Consider the following 21287-nt stretch of genomic DNA (forward strand, 5'->3'; position numbering starts at 1 on the left):
AGCTGCTGTGTGAAGATTTAATTCTAAAATAATAATAATAATAGGGAATGAGGAACAGTTTTACCAAACGTCCAAATGTATCAAATAACAAGTTGGGGTGAAAACATATGATTAGAGTGGATGCCGAGCTGTAAATTTAGAGCCCCAACTGCGTGAAAAAAAATAACATTATGTATTGATTAACGTAAGTATAAAACAGGATGAAACATGAATAGCAACGCTTTCTAGGTCAGAAGGTACACTGTTGCTTCAAAATGGCTAAAAACTCCCTCCCTTTGTCACGTTTGTTCCTCAATGAGACCTCATGGCCCCTGGCACACAAAAGCGTTGTTTAATGTAACATGAAAGATGGTCACTGGGCAGGGCTTGACACTCACATTTGCATACTATAGTCAGAGCACCATCTGTGAAAAAAGTGCAAATTTGTGTCTTAATTTACATGTGAAGTATAAAAGACTCGAAATTAAGTAGTAGTGGTTCTAGGGCAGAGCCCTGAGGCACACCCTGGCTTCTAAATTGTTTCATTTGCTCTCAAAAAATTGTCACCAAGTATCTGTGTTTTGTGTGGCGACGTTATGGCCCCCAAAACGCAAAAGCGATAATTAACATCCCACACAAATTGGTGACCAGTCGCTAATCGACGCTGGCCATTGCATATTCATCCTGGAAATTCGCTTGAGCGTGATGAGCCTCGTCATAAAACTAATCTGTTTTTGCAATTAAAGCCATTGCAGGTCCAGCCTGGCCCCATTCGTCTTGAAATCCCCGATAAACTCATGCATTGTTCATGGCAAGTGCTTTGGCTTTTACGAAGCCTTAATGACTTTGTTTTTTGCTGCGCTCTCAATAGGAGAAGTGCCAGCTGTCACCTGCAATTACTGTCAAATCAGAGAATAAGGGAGAACAAGAGAGAACGAAAGAAAAAGAGAGGACCGTCTGTCATTAAGCGTTTCAGTCTCATCACTCGCTCTTTATCTTGCTTCTCTGCGGCGCCGTGAGTTTTTGGATTTCCAGCCGTGGAAATTTGCAAACTTGTGCACCAGGCCAATTAATCATGCGTACGCTGGCTCCCGCTAGCCCCCCACCCCCCACTCCTCCAAACATACAAGTGATTAAGCTTTAAAGATATGTGACCTTTAAGCCGGCTCTTAACAAAGGAATTAGGAAAAACTAATTATGTCTGAGAGAATTTTTTTTCCCTTTTTAAGGGGCAAAAAGTACCCAAAAATGAATAAAAGAAACTCATCACGAACCATCCTGATTTAGCTAATCATTTTCTCACAATATTTTTATCGATCAACAATCTGCAATTGGCTGGCAACCAGTTCAAGGTATGCCCTGCCTCCTGCCCGAAGACAGCCGGGGATAGGCTCCAGCACGCCCCGCGACCCTTGTGACCATAAACGGGTTAGAAAATGGACGGATGGAAATGTCAACAATACTGAAGTAGTTTTAGATGTAGTTTAGGAGTGGCAGAAAAACAAAATCCCAGTCCAGTGTTGATACACGACCACGTGTTTGATCCGGTTTGATAATCCCGTATGCATTGACCACTCGCTGTTGCGTTTTAGGTGGTCTTGCCTGCTGTTTTTGTGTGCCTCTCTCTGATCTTCTCACTCATCGTTCCACCATTCTCCGAATACCCCAGTCTGGAGCTGCAACCCTGGATGTATGGCACGCCTCAGACCACCTTCTTCAGGTAACCACTGTTTCTTCACCCGTTCATTCACAGCATTTCTATCAGAAATCTCCCAGTAAGTGACAAGGCCTTGGGAGACTTAATGTTGACATCTCAATCAGTTCCCAGTTCCAACACTGTATGTGCGTAATCCTTTGAGGACTGGATTAGCATATTGCTGTCGCCTCATTGCTCGCTACTCTCAAGGGTGTACCCCCAAAGGATTTAGACATTACCCAGTGCCAATCATTTGTTTAAAAGAATAACTTCTTATCTAAAAGATCTGTCCAACCCTTCAGGTATTTTATTTCCCCTGATGTTACCCTAACACAATTAACTGTGGCCTTGGCTCATATTGTATGATATAATTTTAGCTCTCTGGCACAGTGAGACCTCGTTCTTTTCTATTGTGCCGAGCCCTGAAGTTGCTCAACAAGACAGCAGCTAAAAAGTATGTCAAATTAATAGGCAATAACGTGATCACGCCACAATGTTGTTGTATGTCCATGTTTATGGTCTGCAACTTATTTGTTCCACTCAGTCAGCCTTGGTTCTTGCCTTTCTGATTCAATAGTCCCGAAGGTTTTGTTTTATTTGTTATGTATCATCCCAAAGTCATGCCATCAACCCATCTGTAGGTGAGTTAATCGAATCATCTAAATAACCCCCCTGGCTTAAGCTATTTGAGGAAATACCAGCATGGCACACACGTGACTCTAGCAAACTTTTTTTCATCTGTAACTTGCCCCTTTTGATCTTCTACATGGTGGTGTAGTCTGGTTATAATAATGACTTTTTCCTTAGTTGTAATTTTCAAACGACATCTCATCGACCTTCGCTCTGACCAATTACCGAATATTGTCTTTTCGCTCGAGTGACCTTGAAAGTGCCCACTTAAAAGTGGCTACACGCGCCACGTCTCTCCACGGAGGCGTGCCTCATAAACTGTCCCGTTTACCTCACACTGATGAGTGATTATGATGGAAGAGGTCCTGAACCCACCTAGCCTCTGTTAGTATGTTAGCCTTGTGCTTTCCTAAAGCTTCCCTCTAATAGCTCAGCTCTTGCTCAGTGCCCGGATTCATTAGTTCCGCCTTTTCTGGTGTATATACGCAATGCCCGAGTCTGCTTTTTATTACCTTGGAACACTGTGGTAACCCAGCCATTGTTAATTGCAGAACAGATGGCTGCACATAATCCATTTTTACAACGGACCACTTCGATTACGCTCACTGGTGGCTAAGGAAACGGCCGTACGACCTTCATGGAGATGCCTCGAAATGAGACAATGAGCACTATAATAATCCACACGGCCGACTTGCTTGTGGTCATTGTTGGCCGAGAGCCATATCTGTGGTCTTTATGAACCTGCAATATTTGCTTAAAAATGTCTGTTCTTGAGCCAACACAAAGGACAAAGATTTTACGCATAACGAGTGTTTCTACCGTGACGGATGAGCATTTGATGGATTTTCTCGATGGAATTCACAAAGGAAATTTCAATTCTTTGAAGTACTGCTGCTCACGGGTTTTATGGCTACAACCCTTTCAATTGGACTCCTCTGCAACCGAGTCCCTGAGGAAATTCTCGTGTATGCCCAGATCATTCTGAAACCCTATTGAAGAGACTGTTGCTCACCGAGAAAACCTGAAAGTCCAGGTTCTTATAATTCTGGTGCACCCATGTTTAATGGCAGTAAGGTCTTATATGGAGTCCTTTGCCACCAACTCCCTAAGGAGCGTCTTTAAGAACACCGATCACTCGTAAAATGATCAACAAGGAAGTGGCTGCTATTATAGTCACAACCCAGAGATTTTCCTGGGAAAAAAAATGTTACTACAGGCAGATATTATCGGCCTGGGTGGACATTGGGGAAAACTACCGTAATAGTCTGATTGTTTAGAGTCCTGGTACTCTGAGGTTTTATGGCTACAAGACCTCATTACTGGACTCCTTTGCTACTCAATCTCAGTGAAAACCCACTGCTTCCCTTAAACGCCAACTAGGAGATGGGTGGTCACTGGCTAAAACTCAAAGTCCAAATATTTCGATCTGTTGCCCTTACATTTGCAAGACCTTAAAGTTGACGCCTGTGGTACCAAGTCTCTGAGGAAATCAGCAAGTTTCCTACTTCAACTCCCAAAGGGATATGATAGCTACGAGAAAGGGATGGATTTTTAGGTACTTCTGATGATTGGTCTTAACCCAGAAGTTGTCCATGGAAAAACCTGGACCAGACACAACGGCAGACATTGCTAAAGGGTGGGGTGGGAACTGCTTGACAGCCTGGACGGTCACTAGGGAAAACTAAACGTCTTAGTATCTCCATGCTTTAGTGGCGTGAGACCTTGGACTTGGACGCCCTTCCTACCAACAGCAACTTGGAGACTATGGCTTCTAAGTGGGGATACTTTCACAGATGTTTTTGATGATGTTCTCATTCCTTGCAGTAACGACGCACCAGGAAACGCAGAGGTGTCTGAAGTGGTGGAAACCCTAGTGAACGATCCTGGCTTTGGAACACGTTGCATGGATGGCGACCCAATCCCGTGAGTGTTTTTCTTGATGTTTAATATCAGCGATATATAACATCCAACATGAGCGTGATTCTGTGGAAGCAACATCTGTAAAAAGCCACTTTCGCCTCAAGCATCGGCAATGGGGAAATAATGAGCCAATAAACCGGTAATTGATTGCCAAGCCAAAATGCTGCAGAAAGAAATGAACTGCTTTGCTGGTTCATGTATCATACTCACTGTTTATCATACGAATCCTTGCGTAACGCCAGATTCTAAACCCGGCGTGTCCAAACTTTTTCGTTTGAGGGCCATCCATGGATGAAAGGGCCACTTTAAAATTTGTCAACCTTGTGAAACACACTAAAGGCAGTCTCGAAAGCAATGGTATATTGTTTGTATTCTTTTGTTAATCTAATCTGTGAAGGAAAAGGTGTGAAGGAAAATAGTTGCTTTTTCCAAGATTTTGGGGTGGCCAACAGCCTTCGATCTCATACGATAGATCCAGCTCTGCTCTTATCAGCAGCCGAATCCCATCTGCACATTCAGAACCAAAAAAAGATAAGAAACTGTTGTGTGGTGACCATTTTTCAGTTACTTGAGGATCATTAATGTAATGTGTTCATAAATCCGCCATAGAGCACAAAGCGGAAGAAACTATTTTTGCCTCTAAAATTGAATTATCTTTATTCACTACAGTGTTTTGAAGATAAATTGCGTTATCCTTTTCATCATTCATGGCTTATTTGTATCTTCGAAGACAGCGAAAAGTTCAACGGTACACCCTCCCTTCTCACTCTGCCCACCTTCACCTTTTTTCACTAACCTAGTGGCCCGTGTCAAATGTCATTTTTAGTGTTGTTATTATTTTTTTTTGTCATGTCGCGGGCCACTGTAATATGGATGGCGGGCCGCAAAAGGCCCCGGGGCTGTAGTTTGGGTATCTTGTTCTAAACTGTACGAGACACAATGTACCTTAATATTTTGGTAGCAGATCAAATAGTTAGTAGAACTTTATGGGCCTAAATTATTAGCCCTTTCATTCCACAAGACGTACTTGTACGTCGTTTTAAAATTAGGCCCCGCCTACCAAGGACGTACTTTTAGGTCTAAGTCTTTTTTTGCGTCATAGAGAGGAGGAGGGTCTGATGCAATCTGTGAATGAGAATAAGCCGTTTGCATTGTAAATCATGTAAAAAAAGCGACCAGTAGGTGGCAGTGGTGCTTCACGTGATTGAAATGCATGCATTTACAAAAAGCTCTTTTTCTCCGTTTTTTTGCCCAGGAATCGCCATTTCCATGAAACTTGGCCATTTTGTAATTCCGATTGCTGAAGATTGGAAAAAGATAGAAACATTTTTTTTTTTCTGCTGAAAGAAGGGAGTCCAAACTTTATTTTGTTTATATAGCATTAGAACCAAATATTTTGTGAGCCTTGCAAAATCAGTCAAAATCCAGTAAAACTCAGGGATTGAGGGGGTTGCTCCAATGAAAATGGCTCGAATTGAATGAGTTAAAAGTGACCTGGCCACTTAGTACAAAACTTATCAGAACTCATCCAGCATTTTACCAGACACCAAAATTAATACTAGCTGAAATGTTGCATTAAAAAAAAAAAAAAGTCAAAAGTTGTGACTTAACATTAGGGACATGCTGGAAACAAAATTCGGCCCGGGAATCTTCTCAACGACAGGAGTCACTAGCTTGGGGGGTTTGCTTGTCGAGTCAAAGTTTGCCGCTTTGCATTGAAAAGTTGTCTTTGGCCGGCCGTGATGCCCATGTCACTAGCTTGGGGGGTTTGCTTGTCTACGGCCGCTATGCATTCATTGAAAAGTTGTCTTTGGCCGGCCGTGATGCCCAGGACCGGCCCGGTAATACACGGGGAGTTTGGGAAAATCAACATATTTTGCTGAAATTCCCAACGCCGACCCCGCCCTGCTTAGCAGTAACATTTCTCCGCAGGGGGTTACCTTGTGTCTCCCGCATCTCCCATTGGCTCACGCCATCTGTGGACCAGTCGGTGGCCGATGTCTTTCTGGAGGGCAACTGGAGCATGTCCAACCCTTCCCCTTCTTGCCAGTGCAGCACTCCTCAACACCAAATCATGCTGCCCGACTGTCCGCCCGCTGCAGGGGGGCTCCCGCCTCCTCAGGTAGGTTGATTTGAGGGTCATCATTTGTCACGTTAGATTGTATACAGTATGCAATTGAAATACAATTTTGTGGCTGGACGATCAATGAGGAGGAATAGATTAGTGGGAGGAGTGTGGGCATGACCGAATGTACTTCATTGACAGAGACCACCCACACAAAGCCAAGCGCATCGCCAGGATGAATCCTCTTTGCCCCCTCCTACCCCCAACACACACACACACACACACACACACACACACACACACACACACACACTTTTTCCAAAAGCTTCCCGTTGAATAAATCATGACAAAGTGCGCCCGCTTCTTCACTGGCTCCTTTAATCCCGCAGTATGTCCTTGAGAAACTCTAGAGAAGACAAGAATAAAAAGCACAGACACCGTGGGAGGTGTGAAATCATCGTTTCCATGGAAATGGCAGGCGGCGCTAAGCCCACCGTCAATTGCCAGATATTGACTCTGCCGTCATAAGATGATGAGCCAGTGACAGAATTTGTTTGCAAATTGCTGAGCCGAGTCTGAGCGTGCCGTCTGTGTGAAGTTCTCCGAGGGCTGTCAGGGTTTTTTTTTTTTCCTGGCTCAAATCAAGGCAGAAGCCCGTGGTGTGCACCTCTATCACGTTGCCGGTGTACCAACCAATAATACGGACAAACATGCAACATAATAATTGCAGGAGGTGACTGTACCAGGTGGAACATCTGGACCAGGTCAGAATCAATATTCACCCAAAGAAAATCGAAAAAAAAAAATAAAAAATCTGAAAATGTTGGTCCAATTCCAACTTTGATGACTTCACCTCCACAATTTCTTCAAGAAATGCAGTCAAATTCCAAATTGTTTGACTTCAGGGGCATAGTTGAGGTTGAATTCCAAATAGCACGACCGAGGGCACAAATTACTTAAATTATACACAAATTACCCCCAAATTTTATCAAATTCCAAACTGATCTGAAAATGCCAATAGAATTTTACATTTTTGTGTCCGTTTGGGACCCCCCCCCCCGCCTCCCCACAATGGAAATGTTTGTCGACTTCCAAATCTATAACAACGTTTGAATCTTGAGCTATTCCACAGAGAGCCCATCCTAAGCTGCACGCTTCAGCAAACTGCTGTAGTCTGTAAGCAATTTGGCAAGCGCACAGGACAAAGCTTATCTGCGGAAGAACTCTTGACCACAGAGCCGAACACAACATGTTTAAATGTTAAAGACTTTTCTTTCCCCCCTACGCAGATAACATTTGAATTTTGCCTCGGGGCGACGTGGCAATCCGAAAAGAACGCCGCCGAGAACGCGGCGTGGTCTTATCTGGTTCCGGAAGATGTGATTACTGCCGGCTTTTTTTTTTTTTTTTTTTGCATTTGCCTCACGCACCTGCAACTTTCCACAGGCTTGAATGCAAAGAGCGATGCTGTTTTGTAACAACAGATGTCGTCATATGGAGCCCGGCCAATATAATTAGAAGCACGCCGCATCCGCTGGCGTGTGTGTTCACAAATAAGCCAAGGTTGCTTTGTCGCTTGATTACTAAACCAGATGGCTAGTTGTCGTTTTCTTCTTTGTCTCATCATAAGACATCTTCTTCTCCTGACGGATGAAAGCCGACCGCTTAGCCAGCGTTATTCTGGTCACAGCCAAAGTGGCTGCTGATGGTGTTCAGAAAATTCAGAAAGAGATGAGCAACAATTCAGCAAACGCTTTACAAGGAACATTCTCAATTCGTTGGGCCTCAGGGCTGAAACCTGTCACCAAAAGCGAGAATCCAGCAGTAGTTGACACCAGGAGTGAGTAGAGGAGCCAAAAATTGTACTCAAATACGGGTGCAGTTGAATCATAGCACTCAAGTAAAAGTAAAAGCTTGAGTAAGAGTAACTAACTGTTCAGTGAAAAAAAACTAGTACTCAGTGAGTGGTCCAAAATAAAATAGTATGGATATCTTCATATCGGCATTGTGAATTGGAATCTTGTAAATAGGATTATATTTTAATTTTATACAATAGGCGTGAACATTCCTAAATACTGCTGGTATGCTCACGAAATAAATACACCGTGGTCGGAATGTCAAAAGTTTAGACTTCCTCCTGTTTCTTTTCGAACATTTAAGTGAGTAAGTGATCTGTACGGGTAGGCAAGTAAGTTATTACCTGCGGATAAGTTGTATTGATTATTTCTAATTATTTTTTGTCTTTTTTTTTTTTTGTATGTGTTAATATTTTTAATTTTGCGGGTTTTTTTTTCTTTCTAACAAGTTGCTGCATTATACTGTACTCATTTTTATTCATGTAAATTATTTTTTGTCTTTTTTTTTTTTTTGGTATGTGTTAATATTTTGAATTTTGCGGGTTTTTTTTTCTTTCTCACTAGTTGCTGCATTATACTGTACTCATTTTTATTCATGTTTGAAATCTTTTTTTTTTAATGGTGCAGAACTTTTTTTTTTTTTTTTTTTTTAATCAAAGCGCATGAACAAAAACTAAACAAACTCAACAACAAAAATCTGTTTAAACTTTATAAAACAACATACGGTAAAAAATTAAAGCACAAAAGGCTCACCAGGCATAGGTGACATAACCGTACTTCTCGCAGTTGTTTTTACAGGTTTCACAAAAATGAGTCGCTTTGAAATTTTCACTTGGCGCTTCGTTTCCAATTCCAGATCGTCCTCGAGATTTGCCCGACTGCTAGCACGGCAGCGAAGTTGGATACCTTAAAACGGGAAAGTCTTAACAAAACCTGCTCCGTCCGGCGCATGTCGGCCGGTTAGTCGCGGCTTTAATTAGTATCGCGCCAGCACTCTCCAAACACGCACGGGTTCAAGCAGCGTGGCGAATCCACATCGCGGAGTGTCTTCCTAATTGGAGGTTTCAATGTAGCCATTTATTCACAGAAGGGCATCTAATTAGGCTCCTTTGACATCAGCCGGCATTTTTTTTCCTCTCGTAGCCAAGCTTAATTGACTGTTATGAAGATGCTGTATTTATTCATTTTATGTATTTATTTTTACAGAGAATCCAGAACACAACCGACATCCTCCTGGATTTAACGGGACGAAACGTGACCGACTTCCTGGTGAAGACTTTTGAGCAGTCCGGCAAAACCAGGTAATATAAACGAATGCACTCGAAATGGACTTGTTTGTTGTCTTTAATTAGCATTTATGTTTCCAAATGTCAATTAAAAAAAAAAAGGTACGGCGGGATCTCTGTTGGAGCCGTTAACTCCCAAGTCCTCCTGAGCGAGGCAGCAATCGAAGCCACGTTCCAGAACCTGAACGATATCTTTAATTACTCCCAGGTAAGAAAACTCATCAGGCTGCCATTGGCCAGTCGGGTAGATGGAGGAGCATTATTGCTGCGGCGCTGTCTTGAGGTTCCAGTTAAATTAATTCCTTCTACGAGAAAGATGCTGTAATATTAGTCATAAAGAATATATCCCTGTGAGTATCGTTATACAATAAACACAATACAATACATCTCTTTCACAGCAGCTGCAGCTGTAACAAAGCACTTTACGGAACATTTAACAGCAAGTAACAATAGAACAGAACACATCACATAAAACGTTGACAATGATCGTAACAACTATTCCGACATATGCTTTGTTGTGGTAATTGGTGAAAGAGGAGGGAATCAAAGTCCCCTTTCACCAGTGGCTCAGTGACATCATGATCACAGCATGTGTGAAGTCAAACTTAAGCTAAGTTTGAAAGTAAACAATTAGCTGTAGCGTCCATTGACAACTATGTAGATCGGTCCAGTTCTCCTCTCCCATTTAGATCCGCTTCAGTTCCAAGCGCCGACTCTCAGTTCCAAATACACATCTGCTCCCCGCGCCGACGCTCCTCTCTCCTCATCCTCACTCCTAAGCTCCACCTGCCATCCATCCAGCCGCACCGAGGCAGACTATCCAACAGCGCCAACATCTCCGCTGAACAAAACGAGGCTGTGAAAGATGCTGCCCATTACAGGCACAAAACACAAGTACCCTGTGGCCGTCAAATGGCGACAGTCAAGACCGCCAACATTCCCCACCAATCAGGCCCAAGACGATGGTTGCGCCGCCTCGGCTTCCCTAAAGAGCACCCATGCCACCCTAATGCTCCACAGATTTTTTTTCGCCCTCTCCTTTCTTTTCTCTTTTTTTTTTTTTTTTTTTGAAAGAAAATAAATCCAGTGAAGTTTGTAAGGTTTGATTATTTTAATAGCTTTGGATTTTAGGGGGTCACTGTACAAATGAAAGACCACTGTTGAAGAAAACTTTCAGTACGAGGGATGTTGCCGCCGATACCAAGTAGCCGAAACCACTGGAAGTTTTGATACATAACATTTCTACTAAACCAATGAGAGATCGTTTTAAAGAAATACACTCACAAGCATTCCCCGCTCAGTAAGATAGCGCCTGTTGCTCCATTATTTGTGTTCAAATCAATGCTTACGTGATCAAGTCAACCTCATTTTGCATTGTTTGTTGGCATTAAGCTAAGTAGGCAAAGCTACAGGATGTGGTTGTTTTAAACACACAATTTGTAATTCTCATAGTTTACAGTTTAGTTTGACAGTAAACTTTAGCTGGGAGTGGCCTTAAGTATCTCAAGGCCTCTTTTTGAAATAATTGTGGACTATTTTGTTATTCAACTGGCCCTGATTTTTCAAAAGCAGGGTTTTTTTTTTTTGTTGCAATATTAGCAAAGGCATGCCGCACTCTTTCTTTGGTTCTTCTCTCCTCACTCCATGCCCCATCCGCTCCCTCTGTAAGGCTGATGATCAATTTGAGCTCCAACAGGGGGGGCGTCAATTTGCATTTAAATTGCACGTGTAATGTCGTGGCCGCTTCTATTGCACGACCGACTCGGAACAGCGTGGCAAGGAGGCGGTGGCGCAAATCGCCAGCCCGTTATTTCCCCGACACTCGTTTCCCGCAGGCCCCAAACAGAGGCGAGGTCATTTTTAACCTGGCCGCTCCTCTGCTGCCGCATTCCGCTTCCTTTCGGTTCAAGTTTGCCAAGTGTGTCCAATTAAGTCTTGTTTTGCCTCGTCTTCATTAGGACAACGTGACGGACAAGCTCCTCCGCACGGCCGAGACGCTGCTCAAGAGGCTGGGAACCAAACACAATCTGAAGGTAGTTGTGTGCGTGTGAAACTTGAGTGTGTGTGTGTGTGCGAGTTTTAATATGTGTCTGTATGTGTGTGTGGACATTAGAGCATATGCATGAGTGCAAGTGTAAGGGAGTGTGTGTGTGTGTATGCGCTCGAGAGTTCGAGAAAAAGAGAGCGAGCCGACAAAAGCCATCCAGCGAGTGTTTGTAGCTGACACTCCGAGCGTCGCACGCTCCTAATTAGTGTGGTGGCATCAGCAGGGCGCCTGCTCCCTCCGCCTTTTGTCTTTCATCCATACGCTGTCTTTTTTTTTTTTTCCTGTCTCTTTGCACCCCGAGCGCCACGCGGGCTCACAGAACCACAACAGATTCTTGACCCACTTTTTAAACACTATTTGTATCGTGAATGGACGCAAAGTGGAAGTGCGGAAGTATCGCAACAATGCACGGTTGCCTTAACATATTAACCCCCTTCAAACTGGAAAAAAAACAAAAAAACAACTCGCAACATCTCCCCAGGGGTGGATTATTTTGGTCTGAATGTCAACAAGTTCCTGATTTTTTTAAAAATAAATCAATTGTATTTATGGTACACTTTAAAAACAACCACACCTGCAGTGAGACCATTTAAAGATCTAAAGACAAAATAAATAATCCTAAAATAAACTCTAAAATGTACCGAGAGCCATGGAGGAAAAAACAGAATTGACATTTTGTGCTCCCTCCTGTGAGCTCCAGCTGGGACGTGAGCAGCAGCATTTTGGACCAACTGGAGATGCTTGAAGGAGGACCGTCTGACTCTAAAATAAAGTGCATCACAGTAATCCGGCTGAGATGTAACGTCATGCAATGTAATTTGTGATGCATTTTACACTAGGTGGACAAACGTGCCTGATCACTCTTATCCACTTCTCGAAAAACATATTTTCTATGACTCCATCTAAACACGTACTATAAACCTGATGTGATGGTTCGCTGTCGTTTGCACTAAATGCCCTGGGCAGGTGTGGTTCTACAACCAGGCGTGGCACGGCGTGGTGTCCTTCCTCAACGTGGCCAACAACGCCATCCTGAGGGCAGGCCTGCCGGCGGGAGCTGACGCCCGGCATTACGGCATCTCAGCGTCCAATCATCCCCTCAACTTGACCAAGGAGCAGCTGTCCTTCGTGGCCTTGTAAGTGGCCCACGAAGTGGCCGAGGCAAATGCCAGCTTCCCGGGCTGTCACTCAACTCTCCGTTTCCCTCAGGGCCTCGAGCTCCACCGATGTGGTGGTGTCCATCTGCGTCATCTTCGCCATGTCCTTCATCCCCGCCAGCTTCGTCCTCTTCCTCATCCAAGAGCGAGTGAGCAAAACCAAGCACCTGCAGTTCGTCAGCGGCGTCAACCCGGCCGTCTACTGGTTGGCCAATTTCGCCTGGGATGCGGTATGTGGCATCCTCGCCGCAGCGGTGAACGCGGTGCATGCTCGAAAGAGGCGACATTGAACTTGTGCTGTTTGCAGTGCAACTACGCCATTCCGTGTGTCATCGTAGTCATCATCTTCCTGTGCTTCCAACAAGAGGCGTATGTCTCCGCACCCAACCTGCCCGCTCTGGTTCTGCTACTGCTTTTCTACGGGTACTCAACCAATAGTGTTCAGAAAATGCTTCGTTTTGTGTACAGATTATGTGTGAATAGAGTATAACAAACGTATCTTATGTAAAATCATAACTTATTAAAAAAAAAAGTAATGTACGATGGATACAAAATGTACCAAGTGTGCCTTTTTGAAGATAAAACCTACTCTTTGGGTACTGATTAATGCAAAGGGTTCCAGGTGGATACACACTAAAAAAATATGCGTGGCCATGTTGACGTTTACCTGTTTGCCGCAGGTGGTCGATCACACCTATGATGTATCCAGCGTCGTTCGTATTCAGCGTGCCCAGCACCGCATATGTGGTGCTCACCTGCGTCAACCTCTTCATCGGCATCAATGGCAGTGTGGCCACCTTCGTCATGGAGCTTTTTGACGACCGCGTAAGCACTGCAAAGCATGTCGACAATCAACCGCATCGCGCTGAGAAAATGTGATTCGTAGGGAATTCAAATGTGCTGTTTGGCATCTGCCACATAATTGTACATTGTGAATGTACTTTCTATCAATATATTTCATATATACATGAAATGTGCAAAATGCCAAAGTGTGTGTGTGTGTGTGTGTGTGCGTGTGTGCGTGTGTGCGTGCGTGCGTGCGTGCGTGCGTGTGTGTGTGTGTATCAAATTAATTAAATGAAGCACATCGGAAGACGTTGGTGTTACCTCATTTTCCTCCATTGGAGGTTTGCACAGCGCGTCTCGGTTCTGCCGTCACAACCCCCCCCCTTAACCCCCACCCTTCCTGCTTATAAATGTCGGCGCGCAGTGGGAACAGGAACGCGCCGGCAGGCCACATAAGAGCATTGGTACTCCTGCGCCTTGAAACGCATCATTGAATGATTAATGGACGTAAGGGGGAGGTGTTGAGCGTTTCATCATCGTTGTGGAGAAATCTCTCACATCTTTGTGATGAACAACCGGCCGAGAGATGAGCTGTAATTACACCTATTGATCTCACATAAGCTTTGGTGACTGCGTTGCGATGACTTTGTTTTAAGGTTTGTCCGTCAGAGAAGAGGTCCAAAAAAAACATCATTCCAATCTGTGTGTGTGTGTGTTTATTCTTACTTGCCAGGACGTGTCATACATCAATGACATCGTGAAACAAGTGCTCCTCATCTTCCCTCACTTCTGCCTGGGCCGAGGACTGATTGACATGGCCAAGAACCAGGCCATGGCCAACCTCTTCAGCGGCTTCGGTGAGAAAATGGAAATCTGCTCCGTAGCATCAGCAAGTGGCACTTCAGTGTGGAAAAAAAAGTACAAAAGCATGAATGACATGAAGATGGCCAACCTCTTCAGCGGCTTCGGTGAGAAAATGGAAATCTGCTCCGTAGAATCAGCAAGTGGCACTTCAGTGACGCTCAGAAAATTGTAGTGCATAGCATGTGGAAAAAAAAGTACAAAAGCATGAATGACATGAAGAGTAGTGATTTCCATGTTCTTTTTTTAAGGCTCAGTGACGTTTTTAAGCTGTTGCCAAGCAATACGTCTAAAGATTTCAAATAAGCCTTGAAGACGCTTTTTTTTTTTTTATTTTGATCCTTTTTCTGCACTGTTTACTATCCATATTTTTTCGTAGTGATTTCCATGTTCTTTTTTTTTAAGGCTAAGTGACATTTTTAAGCTGTTGCCAAGTAATATGTCTAAAGATTTCAAATAAATGAAAAAAATCGAGTCGGCAGCATTGAAGACGCTTTTTTTTTTTAAATTTTTTTTTATCCTTTTTCTGCACTGCTTACTATCCATATTTTTTCTCTTCCTACTCATAGGCGAGGATCGCTTCAAGGAGCCGCTTAGCTGGGAGATGGTGGGCAAGAATCTGTGCGCCATGTCCATCCAAGGAGCTGTCATGTTTGCCGTCACTCTTCTCATTCAATACAAGTTCTTCTGTAAACCCAGGTGAAAACTTGCCAGGTGTCCGTCCACCAAGCAAGAGTTGACATGTTTTTGCCACCTTTACCAGGTTTATTTCAACCAAGTCGTCATCCGAGGAAGAAGAGGATGTGGATGTAGCTCGCGAACGGGAGCGGGTGTATGCCGGGAAGGCCCAGAATGACCTTTTGAGGATCTATGATTTGACCAAGGTGCTGTATATATTCTTAGAATGTTGTTTTTGCTGGTGTTTATGCATCCCTAATATGGCTGCTTTACACCTAAATTTCAGACTTCCTGTATAGTTTCATGTAGAGCTTTTTGAGCCTTTTTGGGGAGCTCTACGAATGATCGCCATCCCAACTAAATGTTAGTCTTGCTAAGGAAAACCAAATGGAGCCAACATGGCCACTTCAAACCAAAATGGCAAACTCCTGTCTCTTTCCAGTTTTAGCTTCTGGAGACTTTTTTGTGGGTCCACAAATGACCGAAAAGCCTCTTAACTATCATGTTGCTAAGTCAAACTGTTGCATTTACGACAGTGGGACAGATACAAAATGGCCACTTTGAACCAAAATGGCAGCCTTCCTGGACCTTTTGAGTCACCAGTTCTTCAGACTTTTTTATGGCGCTGCTCTCATGATAGAAATGCCTACCAAATTACAGGTCGCTAAGTCAAACTGGCTTTGAAGGCAAGTTTATTATTATTTTAAAATTTGAGAATCTGGGACGGTTCCAGATTGGCTTCTTCAAATCAAAATGGGAAACTCACTGCATCATTTCATCAATGGATTATTGATGGTATTTTTGTGGGTCTGATCTTTGTGGGAATTGACCAAATTTGAGGTTACTCAGTCATAATTGCTCAGTCAAACTGGTTTTGGGTGCAGATTTTTTTTTTCACCACTTCGTGAATGCTGTCCAAAATGGCAGACCGCTCCTGTCTTTTTGTGGAAGCTTTTTTTTTTTTTTTTTAATTCTTTTCATCAGTTTCAGATGGCAGTAACTTTCAAATTTGGTCGCAATGGAACAAAATATTTTGGACAAATTTGGAACTGAAATGACTGACTTTCCCTGCGTCTCCTCATGGTACACAGACCAAGTTTCGATCTTATTTTTTTCCTCCCAACTAGATTCCATAGTGTCCCCTCACGTGTCTCCACGGACGAAACAAACCGCCCTCGAATGGCGTGATTATGCTTTAATTGCCATCCATCCTCGTCATACGTCGCACTTTGATGGCGCGTTAGCGATGTGAGCGCCGACATTAAAAAGTAGCACGTGTCTGACGTGAATTGAGTGGCGCAGCCAGATGGCGCTGGAAGAAGTTTGTTCGGATGGTGTTCATCAAATCATGGCCGCCGCGCAACTAGACGCCAGGCCTCCGTTAATTGCGCCGTCATTGTCGATGGAGTAGAACCACACCAAAAAATATTGAATTAAAATATATTTTCAATGGAAAAAAAAAAGGTTTTTATTTTAATATCGTGGCCTATATTTAAATAAATCACTTTAGACGTCGTATAGTGGAGATAAAACGATGCATAATTGTTCTCCATCCAGCACTCTGATCAAATTAGATTTTTCATTTCTTGGATGATTATGTGTTTTTCAGCAAAAGTCAATTTGAGCAACCCATGGGCATTGATTTGAAACTTGTTCATTAATATAAATAGGTGTGTGTGTGTGTGTGTGTGTGTGTGTGTGTGTCTATTATGATAGATGCCGAATCCTCTGTGCAGTGAACGTATTTGGAATATTATTCAAGCGAATGTGTGATGAAGGTGTCCTTGACCGCACCGAGCTGCCATTAATTGTTCCAAACACTCTCCGCTGTTTTCCCGCCTCCACTCTTCCCTGCTGCTGTTTATTATTATTTTTTTTTTTTTCACGCTCTTATTGTTAGCGTCCTCATTGGTTCGCCGGCTGTGCTCCCTGCAGGTGTATCCGGGGAAGCGCATCCCCGCTGTGGACCGGCTATGTGTGGGCGTACCTACAGCTGAGGTGAGCCAAATGCTGCCGCGTGTCATGATTGCATTTGCATTGGCGAGTTTTTGTTTTTTAATAGAAAAAGAAAAAATGGAATACTTGTCGTCACTTGACATGTATTGCTATCATTTTATTTACTGCTAATGACTATTAACTGCAGGCTAACAACCACTGATGACAACGAATGTCCGCTAACCTATTAACAGCAGGCCGGCTAACAACCACTGATGACAACGAATGTCCGCTAATGACTTCTATTAGCTGTCGCGATTTGCACAGCAGCGACTGTACTTGTGACGTCACTTCCAGAAGATGATATCGCCCAACGTAGCGGTCCCCTGAGATTAATGAATGATTCAGTGTCATTTTTATTCCACAAACGCTGTATTAGTCAGAGTACTGTGTTTTGACTGGTGCTGGCGCACTAGCAAAAGAAAATTTGGCTTTAGTTCCTCTTCAGAGACTTAGAGAGCGGGTCTTATACGTCTCCTGCATGAATAACATTCAAAGAATCTACTTGTAGTAATCAGCGTCACGTCCGTCGTGATTACACATGCTAGCTTTCCGCGTAATCTCAAATGTTGACAGGCGGCCGGGATTGGACGCATCAATCCCCGCCACTGCTGTTTACCGAGTGCCGCCGTGTAAATGCCAGCTCGGTATTGGGATTCACGGCGGGCCACCACACATTTCCATGCATTATTTACACGCAGCTTAGCCCGTCTCCTGCACGTTCCCGAGGACCGGTTGTGAGATGCATGAGTGGCGGAAATCAAAAATTGATGGCGGTTGTAGGTGCTAGGACCCTGCGGAACCCCCATCTGATGCCACAGTCCCCTGCGTCGGCCATGTTGACTCTGAGTCTCTTGTCATATTTGTGTATTTCTCACCGTGCTCCAAAGACGCGGCTCTTTTCCCATCCGACTTTCTCAAGTGACTCTACTTGTTGAACAATATTACTGCATATAAAATCCTTCAAAATTCTTCCTTGTCCTTAAAATTTCCTTAAAAAAAAAATCAAATGTCTATAAAATGCTTCACATTTCTTTAAAATTCTTAAAAATTCGTGGAAGTTGTTAAAAAATCCTTCGCCTACTTGTCCATTTTTTGCTAAAATTGAAAAACTTAAGAAGGTATTTGTTAACAATTCTATCCAGCTGTTATCTGTTTTTATGGAAATTTAATGATTGTCTGATATTTTGTAAAATCTTTCCAAAATTCATAATGCCATTGTTGTCTGACTTTTTTTTTTCCCAACTTGACAAGTCATTCTTATGTCAAAATGTTGTACATAAATAAAAAGCCAACATAAAACATGAAAATAAAATTACTGGACCCTCTTTCTGATATTGTTGTAAAAGTCTTAAATGCTTTTTTAAAATTGACACAAGTGGATCCCGTTGTGCAATCGGATATTTCACGAGCCATATTCCCACATGGTCTTAGCTTTTCAGTCCCTGTTCACACCAACATTGTTGAGTCGGAATGTCAGTCATTCCTCGCCTTCCTTGCTCCACCAGTGCTTCGGCTTGCTGGGAATCAACGGGGCCGGGAAGACGACCACCTTTAAGATGCTGACTGGCGACATCCCGGCTTCCAGTGGCGAGGCCTTCCTCAATGGATACAGGTGAGCCGCCAAATTTGAAAATCAGAATCACATTATGGCGCCTTATTCTTCGGAGTGTGGAAAATAGTAAAAGATTCACGACAAGTATTAATTAAAACCATATAAGAAGAGCTATAGAGTTTAGGAAATTTAACAAAAGGCCACTGATCATGAATGACGTCTTTTAATTCTCTTTGCTGACAACAAAAAAAAAAATCTTAATGTGCCTTATCATCTCAGCTGTGGTTGAAAATGCTCTCTCTGTGTCTCAGCATCAGGACGGAAATGAGCGCTGTGCACCAGAACATGGGCTACTGCCCCCAGTTCGATGCCATCAATGACCTGCTGACAGGCCGAGAGCATCTGGAGTTCTACGCCAGGCTGCGAGGGGTTCCGGAAAAGGAGGTTGCAATGGTAACTGTACACACGGCAACTCGTTTCTTCGTATGGAGGAAGTCCAAAGAAAAGCTTCGGCCGAGTTGATATATGCCACGGTTACTTCTTCGAACTTGGAAAAATATGAGGGGTTCTAAATTTTGTAAGTTTAAGTCAAAGTTAGCACATTGTCTCCATGAATCATTTTAACATTAATTTTGTATTTTTGACAAGGATTGTGATTGTCTTGCTTTCAACTGTTCTCATAATTATGCATGTCCCCATGACTCCAGTTTTGTCAAAAGTGTTTATGTGTGTGTGCGTGCGTGGCAAAAAGGTGGCCGAGTGGGGCATTCAGAAATTGGGCCTGGTGAAGTATGCCACCAAGCCGGCCGGCACCTACAGTGGAGGCAACAAGCGCAAACTTTCCACCGCCATCGCCTTGATCGGCTGTCCCCCGCTCATCTTCCTGGTGAGCCCAAAACAAATCCACAAGAAGGCTGCCTACATGTTGGAATTAACACCCAAAAGCTCAAAGGTTTTGCGACTTAGCATTTTGTAAATTCAGGGGAAAAAAAAGGTGACTTTGTAGGAACTAATATAATGGCCAAAATGAGGGTCATTTTGGCCATTATATTAGTAATATTAGATTTTGTGTGCCTTTTCTGGCTAGTCTTTTTCAACATGAACACAGCAAGCAACACTGCAAATATTTTGGCAGGATGAGCCGACCACTGGGATGGACCCCAAAGCCCGGCGCTTCTTGTGGGACTGCATCCTGAGCGTGGTCAAGGAGGGACGCTCTGTCGTTCTCACCTCACACAGGTGAACCATTCATTGTCCTAAAAAGAAAATTGAATAATGAATAAGAAATTCAAAAAAATTTTTTTTTGTTTGTTTTTTTGTGTGTTGCGCAAGCAGTATGGAGGAGTGTGAAGCGTTGTGCACACGCATGGCCATCATGGTAAACGGACATTTCAAATGTCTCGGCAGCATCCAGCATCTGAAGAGCAGGTCAGTGATGGCTGAAGATTTTTTTTTTTCTCAAAGAAGTAAGACTTGGATTGATAAAAACGACTTGCTTTCCTCCCAAAAATCAACAAAACAAACAAAAAAAAGTTTTGCTGGAAAAGTTTTTTGAAAATTCTGATGAAATTATTAATTGACTTGTAATAGGATCATTTTTTTTCTTGGCTGTGTATATGTATGTGACGAGATAAAATGATGACTTTTTCTTCAGGGAGTGCAACCATCCATTCAAAAATGTGTTTTGAAATTCAAGTTACCATTGTGATTTTACTCAAACAAGCATACAATGCCTCTTGTCGAATATGTTCTGCCCTTGTTGCAGTTGAGCAAAAAAAGGATTAAATTCACCAGCACAATAAATACGCACTGGTTGAAGATGCCGCCCCCACCCTTCCCAAAAAAAAATAAAGAAAGAAAGAAAAATACTGGAGGCAAGCTCCATTCCGTTCACATGGCAATAAATGTTCCTATTTGTTTCGACATCTTGACTGTGCTTGCCAAAGTGGGAGCAGGCAGACGTTTTAGCGGCCCAGCCTTGCATCGTCGTGTCCATTTGGAGCCGTAAAGTGCGTTTACGACACGGCTGCAATTTTGCACACTTTTTACACGGGGTTGTAAACGTGTTCCTTAATGTATCTTTTGCTCCCGCACCATCCTCAAAACCTGGTAGCCCCTTTGTGATATTCCGCCAGCGTCATCGGCATCCATTTAGCTATTTATTTATTTATTGCAACCCGCCACGTGGCGAATAATTCCTAATTAAGCATTGCTATCTCCTCGCCGTGATTAATGTTTCATGAGGCGTGGCAGCCCATTAATGAGCGGAAAAGGCAATTAGGGACGAGGTCGCGTCTGTTGTGGCTCGCCGCGTTCCGCGTCACAACCAGGTGAAAGCCATTTGTCCGTCCAATTGGGTCCTCTCATTGACCCGTATTGTGTTCAAATTCGAACCACTTTTCAATCATCATTTAAAATTTTGTTGCCAGATTTTCTGCAGATATTTTGTGTTTTTCTTAAATGTAGTTATCATCACTGTTGTCCGATTTTTGGTATAATGCAAAATTCCTAAAAGTTCTTCATCAAACTTTTGTCCAATTCTTTTTATTTAATTTAATTTTTTGCAGTAGGGACAAAACTTGGTGGTTCATGTCAGATTTTTCAGATAATTCTTTACAATCTTAACATAACTGCTCTCTGTTTTTATTTTATTTTTCTGAATAAAACAGAACAATTTAAGTAGGCCCTCATGTCCAATATTTTTGTGAGATTAAAATAAAATCTTTATCTGACTCACTTTTAAGTAAAATTTAAGCCATTTTAGTGGCCCCCCCCC

General features: G+C 43.1%; 1 protein-coding gene across 3 annotated transcripts in view; it reads left to right on the forward strand.

Annotated features, from left to right (window-relative positions):
- The window catches only part of LOC109520361 (ATP-binding cassette sub-family A member 1), a 70362-nt gene that overhangs the window by 38236 nt on the left and 10839 nt on the right, over nucleotides 1-21287 (forward strand). For all 3 annotated transcript variants that reach the window (XM_019877518.1, XM_019877517.1, XM_019877519.1), the window contains 19 exons: nucleotides 1572-1699; nucleotides 4130-4228; nucleotides 6158-6347; nucleotides 9353-9447; nucleotides 9535-9640; nucleotides 11391-11465; nucleotides 12446-12615; nucleotides 12689-12866; nucleotides 12944-13059; nucleotides 13317-13461; nucleotides 14156-14279; nucleotides 14853-14982; nucleotides 15047-15167; nucleotides 16897-16959; nucleotides 18465-18571; nucleotides 18823-18964; nucleotides 19263-19397; nucleotides 19647-19750; nucleotides 19847-19939. In XM_019877518.1, the coding sequence (XP_019733077.1) occupies nucleotides 1572-1699; nucleotides 4130-4228; nucleotides 6158-6347; nucleotides 9353-9447; nucleotides 9535-9640; nucleotides 11391-11465; nucleotides 12446-12615; nucleotides 12689-12866; nucleotides 12944-13059; nucleotides 13317-13461; nucleotides 14156-14279; nucleotides 14853-14982; nucleotides 15047-15167; nucleotides 16897-16959; nucleotides 18465-18571; nucleotides 18823-18964; nucleotides 19263-19397; nucleotides 19647-19750; nucleotides 19847-19939 (2321 nt within the window). The remainder of the gene's footprint in view (nucleotides 1-1571; nucleotides 1700-4129; nucleotides 4229-6157; nucleotides 6348-9352; nucleotides 9448-9534; nucleotides 9641-11390; nucleotides 11466-12445; nucleotides 12616-12688; nucleotides 12867-12943; nucleotides 13060-13316; nucleotides 13462-14155; nucleotides 14280-14852; nucleotides 14983-15046; nucleotides 15168-16896; nucleotides 16960-18464; nucleotides 18572-18822; nucleotides 18965-19262; nucleotides 19398-19646; nucleotides 19751-19846; nucleotides 19940-21287) is intronic.

Source organism: Hippocampus comes, unplaced genomic scaffold (genome assembly GCF_001891065.2).
Source record: "Hippocampus comes isolate QL1 unplaced genomic scaffold, H_comes_QL1_v1.1 scaffold143, whole genome shotgun sequence".
Taxonomy (NCBI): Eukaryota; Metazoa; Chordata; class Actinopteri; order Syngnathiformes; family Syngnathidae; genus Hippocampus; species Hippocampus comes.